Genomic DNA, 7,222 nt, shown 5'->3' on the forward strand with positions numbered 1-7,222 from the left:
CTGCTCCAGCCTTAGCAGGTTGAGCACATCCTCATCACTGGAGAATCCCGCTGCCCACTGTGCCAGCCGACAGCACCGCCCAGGCAGCTCACCTTGGAATTCCCCTCTGCACCAAGGCGCCCTTCCCCCTCCACTAGCACCACAGGGGCTTGCAGCACCTTTTTGGCCTGGCTTTTCACACTGATAGCAGAAACGCATTCCCGGGTAATGCCCCCAGGAAGGCCCCAGAACGCCCCAGACCCAGAGCCAGCTGCTGCCTTCTTCCTCCTCACCACCTACCTGAACAGCCCCTCCCATGGTTGAAAGGGAAAGAGATGGGCGTGGCACTGAGGAAACAGAAAAGTGACTAGTCCCCCAGCAGAGCACCTTTCCTTCTCCAAGCATCTAACTCTGCCCCCGTTTTCATTTCCATCCTGCAGGCAATGGGAAGCCCAAGCCTCAGACTACAGGGCCCCAGGGAAGGCTCTGGGAGGCTAGCACCTGCCCCTCCCAGGCCAGGACTCTCTTCTGGGATAGCCCAGAGTGGGGTTCACAACCTAGATGGCTTTCAACTTAGCAGTTCCACAGATGCCAGAAATTGAGTGTCATATTGAGGTGTGTCTGGATACGTGTATCTTTCTGGATAGAGACTCTATAGCTTCCAGCAGGTTCTCAGTTAGTTTTCTGACGCAGATTCAGAACCACTGGCCTGAGCCAAGGTCGGAAGCGCATCTGGTCTGCTCAGAACTAAGGGAAGGGAGCAGTGAGGGCAGGGCAGTGTGGTTCACGACTGCGTCACTGGTCTCTGACAGTGCACCTCACCTCCACCAGGTGACCACAGTTGGACAATTTGTGTCTGACATGGCCATAGGCAACAGGATTCCCATTTTTCTAGATGGGAAAACTGAGGCCCAGAGAAGGCTCCTAACCCAAGCGGGGCCCCGTAGCAGACAGAGCTGGGAAGTGATGGGAGGTGGGCAATGGCAGTGCCTGGGGCCATGGGCCAGCACAGGAAGTTAGTTTTAGGCCAACCCTGGGTCCTACCGAGCCACTGGCCCAGTTTCCATGATTTCGGAGCCCAGCTGTTTCTGTCCCCAAGTAAAGGACCCTCTAGGGCCCTCTGTTTCCTTCCCTTTCTCACAGATTCAGAAGGCTCAGGCTAGGAAAGGGAAGGGGGAGAGGGATAAGCAGGGTCAAGCTTCTGCCTGCTTCCACTCTCAAGGCCAAGCTAGAGTCTGGGGCACTAGCTTGGAGTAGCCCCAGAGCTGACATCCCACAGAGGGACTTCCCTGCCAGCCCCCATGTCCACCCCACAGCCCCAAGATACCTGCTCAGACACCTAGATGTCACATACCCAGGACAAACCCCTGAGCCTGATGCTTGAAAGCCTGACCAGCTTCTGGGAACAAAACCTGATACATCTTCACTGGGGGTCCCCACTCCTTTTCTCCCCTCGTGGAAAATCAAGATCACACCGTTACTATTTTTTATTTGTTCCAGGTTCCCATCACCAAGCTCAGCTTCTAGGACACGCCTCAGGTGGAAGGAAGGACCCACCCAGGACCAAAGAGCCCAACCAGCCTTGGGCAGGAGCCTGGGGACCAATATCCTGAGGGGCTGCACGTTCTGGCCTCTTCCCTTACCAAACCCTAAATACAGGTTCAAAAGGCAAATGTGGAGTGGATGGGGAGGGGAGGCCAGACAAGTTCATGAGCCTGGAGGAGCCATGGGGGTAGCCAGGGCATGGCGTGTATGCATCAAGGGGGTGGTGAGGAGAAGCAGAGCCAGCCAAGAAAAGTCTATTACATACGTGGCCCAAGTTACATGCGTCCCTCAGAGTGTAGCCCAGTCCAGCACTTGGGAAAGGCACCCAACCTTCGCCTCCCCAAGAACAGGAGATGCCAGAAGCAACCCATGACAGCAAGCCCTGGGCTCCGGACGCACAGGCTCAGCAGCCATGGCTCACGGGCCCAGCCGCTCCGCGGCATGTGGGATCCTCCCAGACCAGGGCACGAACCCGTGTCCCCTGCATCGGCAGGCGGACTCTCAACCACTGCGCCACCAGGGAAGCCCACTGGCAATTCTTTATTAAACCAGTTCTGTTGGATCAATGCTTCCTGCCCATGAAAATGATGAATAAATCCTCAACTAGCCTGAGCAATGCTTGCAGAAGCTTTTGTGAAGCCCGAGCTGGACGGTGGGGATTGGCTCCACATAGAGGCCAAAGGCTAGTGGCTGAAACCTGAGGGACTGAGCCTTAGGGTGCTGGGTCGGCTGGGGGGAGGGGGAGGCGGGGAGGTGAGGCTGGGTTGAGTTGGTGGGTTTTCTAAGCTTAGGAGACTTGGCCAAGTCCTTGCCTCTTTGACCTTGTGACGATGAGACCAGCTGTTTTGGCCTAGAGGCATGACCACAACCCCTCCACACCACACACAGACAGTCTTTCTTGGATTTCTTCTCTTACACCTCACCCAGCATCAGGCTGCACACAGAAGGTGTATGCTTCCAGCTACCAGTTCCTGTTGCTTGTTGCACAAACCCAGATTCAAAGCCCAGCCTGACCCTTTTTCTGTTGCCCGTTTATCAATCCTGCTGCAGCCACACCTCCCTATCCCTATCACCCTCCCCTCTGCCATGTCCCGGGTGGCCTGCAGTTAGTAGGAGATTCTGCAGCAAGGGGACTGCAGATAGACATGCCAAGATAGGCAGAGTAAGATCAGGAAGGCGGGAGAGGTTCCCATAGATGCAATCAGCCGGGCCCCAGACCTTCACCATCCAGGGTAAGGGGCAACAGGGAGGGCAAGGGCCAGTTCCCAGAAGGTGCTTGATCAATGCCTGTTGTCGACGGAAGCTAGGCATGCCTGGGATTGGCCTCTTGCAGGCTCCCACCCCAGGTAATGAGGTTGGTGGTGAGAACCCTGAACAGAGGCTTTCAGACAACAAAGCCAGAGGGGAGCTGAGTGAAGGAAGGGAGGTTGATATTGACATGGCCTACCTGCCATCACAACCAGGGAGTTCAGAGAGAGGAGGAGCCCAGGGCACCCCCAGGGGGTGCAGGAGACAACAGTACCTGCCCACTCCTCCCTAGCTCAGGCTGGGATCCTCAGGTCCTAGTACTGACCAGAGGGGACGTCACACTTTAGGAACCTGGCAACAGGAACCAGCCACAGTTCCTCATGAGAGGGTCTCACATCGGCTCACACAACTTGAGGACTGTGGCTGTCTGTTTAGTCTGTCCTCTGGCCCCCCTATGCCCTCTGGGAATGGGAACCCTGGATATTAGGGTTAGGCAGAGCAATCCGTCAAAAAAGGAAAAGGTAGGGGCCCTCTGTTCACCACCTATTTTAAGCCCTTGAGTGTTGCCTGACTGGTCATTCCCAGCACCAGAAATCTCTCTCATTGGATGGAAAACGGCTATGCTCTCATTACAAAACTAGCTTCCCTGAAGTTTGCAAAGAGGGCTCTGGGTTGGCAAAATGCTCATTTATATTGGCAGGTAAGCAGGGTAGGCAGGGAAGAGAGATAAATAGGGGGCAGGGCCCAGAGAGAGAGAGAGGATCAATCAAACCCAGCTCAAAAGCGTAAACATTTTTCAGACCCTCACTTCAATCCTGTGTATCAGGAAAGCCCAGAGAGGCACTGAGGGACCCCAAGATCTTGATTAGGGTAGAGGCATCCCCGATCCCAACTTCAGAGGCAATCACCAATATCTCTTTTTGCACAGATACCCCCACAGGCCCCGAGTGGTATCTGCTCTTCAGTGGCATCTGACTCAGGTGATGAGGAGGGGGTGGGGTCCCTCTCCCTGACTGGTAGTCACACCATTTGTTTGCGGACCCACCACTGACCCATGAAAGACCTAGCAGCTGCTGGAGCTTGGGCTGCTGGGGTGAGGAAGGGGCACAGGACGGGCTTAGGGTCACAGGGTGACTGCTCATCAGTCAGGACACCAGGCATCTTCACTGACCACTACAAGCAAGGTCATGCTCTCCTGCTAGTCTAGATGCCAGCTGACCAGGGTGCCTGCTCCTGGCCCACCACTTGGCCTGAGGGGCTGTGCCCAGGGTTAAGGTGGGTGCAGAAGGCTTTTATCCTGGACTTGAATCCTCCAGGAGCTCAGCTCTCCCTCCCCAGCTGCAGCTTCCCACGACACCAGAAGGCAGATATTAATCCCTGGGGTCAGCGCCCAAGGAGCTGACCCAGCTGCCGAAAGGTCTGTTTCTCTTCAGCGCCCTGCTCTGCAGGCTTAAAGACCTGGAGCAGCCTTTAGAATGTCCACCCTGACTCTGCAGCCCAGAAGAGGGAGGTGGAATGTGGGGCTTAAGGTGGTAAAGCCTCATCTTGGCTGCGGGCAGGGCTAGGCCAGGCTCAGAACACCTTTCCAGCTTGCCTCTAATGCGGCCCAGCCCGGGACAGGACGAGGTTGGGAGGCCTGAGCACAGAGGAAAGTTCTCAGAGCGGTACAAGAGGAAGTCTGGGGGCGTCTCAGAGCCTAGAGGCGCCCCAAGCTCCCAGCGCGAGGAAGGAAAGTTAACTCCAGCTGAGAGGCAGGGACGAGAGAGAGGAAGCATGCCTGCAACCGCTCAGGCAACCCACAGGATCATCGCCAGGCCCCCTTACCTGAAATCGCTGTAGGGGTGGATAATCCAAAACCCGGCCGACTTAACCCTCTCCTGCTCGCGCTCCACCGCCTTCTGGCTGCCGAACATCCTCAGGGAGAATTTGTTGACCCCGGGCTGGAGCATGGCCCCGAACTGGCGCTGCATGAAGCCGGCCTGGCCCAGGCGCACCTCGGCCTCAGGGAGGATCTGGTCGCCGGCGGCCGCACCTCCCTCCACTTTGATCGCGGTGTCCACCGAGGGCTGCTCGCAGGAGGCGGGGACCGGCTGCGGCGGCTGCTGGGGCGGCGGCGGCGAGGCTGCGGGCTGTGCCGAGGCGCCAGAGCGCTCGGTCTCGGCCGCCAGGCCCGGGGGCGTCCTGTCCTCACCGGGGGACGCGTCGCCCTCGGCGATGAGCCGCCGCTCCTCCGCGGAGTCATGCAGGTGCCCGTGACTGCTGCCGCCCCCCGCTCCGGCGCCGCCGCCGCCCCGGCTGCCCAGCGATGCCAGGCTCCCGCGGAAGCGCCTGCAGTCGCCGTTAGTGCTAGACTTGCCCGCGCCGCGGGTCGACCCCTCGCTGTCTGCCGCCCCGAGGGCCGCACCCCGAGGCTCCGTGCCGCCCGCGGCCGCCGAGGGCGAGGGCGAAGGCAGCGGCCGCAGCCGGATGCTCCTGCGGCTGGGGTCCTGGCGGCCCCCAGCCCCCTCCTCCTCGGCGTCCTCTTCTTCGTCCATGATCCACGCCTTGGCCCCCACCTGCTGCGGAAGGCTGTAGAGTCTCTTGCGCATGGACGGCGGCAGCTTGTCCATGGCTCCAGGGGCCGGGGGCAGGGGCGCGGGTGCGGCGCCGCGGACCCGCTGCAGGTCCGCCCGCCGGTCAGTCCGCCCGCGGGGACGTGTCCTTCGCCGCCGGCGCCGAGCTGCCTCAGGCGCCCATGCTGGGCAGGTTGCGTGCGGCTGGGAGGCTCCCAGTCCGGCTCCGGGTCCCGGGGCTCGCCGCGCTGCGCCTCCTCCCGGGCCGGGCTGGGCGCGGGGACCCCGCTCTCTCTCGCTCCCTCCCTCCCTCCCGCGGTCAGGGGCGCGGCGCGCGGCCCGGCTCCAGGCGCCCCGCCCCCGCGGGGAACAATGGGCGCGGGTTGAAGCAGCGCTGCGGCCGCGGCGCTCGGAAAACCGCTCCGGAGCGCAGAGCGCACGACCAGCACTCCTCTGGGGCGTGTGTCCCGCGGGCAGGCGGGCTGTCCGTCTGTCCCGCCGCCCGGGCTTTGTGGCCAGTCACTCGCGAGCTCGCCTTGCTTCCTCTGGCCGAGCCCGGCCGGCCCGTCCCGGGGCTCCCGCTGCAGCCGAGCGGAGCCCAGCGGCCCGCCGGGCTTACATCAGCGGCCGCCTCCCCCGGAGCGCCCTCCGGCAGCGCCCGGCTCCCGCGCCCCGGAATATTCATGAAGCCGCCGCAGCTCGCGGGTTGCCATAGGAGCGGCTCCCGCAGCCGGGCCGGCCTACCTGGGCTTCTTAAAGGGGCAGTGGCGCGCGGGCCGGGGACCGGGGGCCGGGAGTGGGGGGGGGGGGGGAAAGGCGGGCCCGGCGGGGGGCGCAGGGTGGACCCTCGCCGGAACTTAGGGGTTGAGGTGAGATGAGTCCTTAATCCTCAACCCTCGAGTGTCTTTCCTTGGCCAAAGGCTGGGAGTGCATCCCAAGCCTAGGGTTCCGACAGGGGTGTGGGGCGGGATTTCCCGATATCTCCTTCTCCGAGCTCGGGGCCCGCCTCTCCCCAGCGGTTATGCTTTTCAGCTGGGTCTCCGACCCTCCTCCGGGGAGGCGGGTCGTCTGCATGCGGAGCCCCGGGCCTTCCCGCAACGCGCCTGGAGAGGGGGGTTTCCGGGAAAGGCACTGCGTCGGGGCTGCTCCCGGGGTTTTCCTGTGACACAGGAGGGGGCAAATCCCCCGCTGGTCTTTCCCCTGCGGAGCCTCGCAGCGACCCGGCCAGGAGGGCTTGGGGAACTCCGGGAGGCACAGGGCGCGCGGGTGAGACCCAAGCCGTTCGAGGTAAGACTTCGAGGAAATGAGCCTGCAGCAGCCACGGATGCGGGGTCCGATCCCGCACGCACCTCTCCCGGGGTGGTTCCGATGCGGGTTTCGGAGACTAGCCGGCTGCAGCAGGAGCCAGCAGGCGGGCTCTTCCGGGCGACCTGGCACTCTAGGGCTAGCTGTGGACCTCCTTCTCCCTGGGTTCTCATCCAAATTGTGACACCCAACGCTAGGGGAGTTCCTGCTCCACCCAGGCCCCCTACCCCCAAGCAGCTGCACAGCTCCCACTCCCTTTGAGTCCGCTCCTCACCCCCACCCCCCCAGGCCAAACAGCGATTCCGGCTGTGGTCTTCTCTCTGTGTGCAGTCTCGGGTTTATGGACAAATCCCACCAGGCACTGCCCCTCTCCAGCGCTCTAGGACAGCCTGACCGCCCAACCCCCATCCACACAGGCTGGGCTGCCAGACCCCCTCTCCCAGGCCTGGGGGCTGCCAAGATGAAGCAGGGGTTACTCAGATCCCGTCAGGGCCAACATGCCAGATTAGCTCAGAAGTGGGGATGGGTCATTAGAGGAAAGGGGTTGGCTGGGGAAGGTTGGAGTCTGGGTTAATGTTGAGGTGGATTTTTGG

General features: G+C 61.6%; 1 protein-coding gene across 1 annotated transcript in view; it reads right to left on the reverse strand.

The window, feature by feature from the left end:
- The window catches only part of HCN4 (hyperpolarization activated cyclic nucleotide gated potassium channel 4), a 45,561-nt gene extending 40,044 nt beyond the window's left edge, over positions 1 to 5,517 (reverse strand). The window contains exon 1 of the mRNA XM_067752967.1: positions 4,597 to 5,517. Coding sequence (XP_067609068.1) covers positions 4,597 to 5,381 — 785 coding nt within the window. The 5' untranslated portion in view covers positions 5,382 to 5,517. The remainder of the gene's footprint in view (positions 1 to 4,596) is intronic.
- Positions 5,518 to 7,222: the final 1,705 nt, after the last annotated feature.

Source organism: Pseudorca crassidens, chromosome 1, assembly GCF_039906515.1.
Source record: "Pseudorca crassidens isolate mPseCra1 chromosome 1, mPseCra1.hap1, whole genome shotgun sequence".
NCBI classification, from domain to species: Eukaryota; Metazoa; Chordata; class Mammalia; order Artiodactyla; family Delphinidae; genus Pseudorca; species Pseudorca crassidens.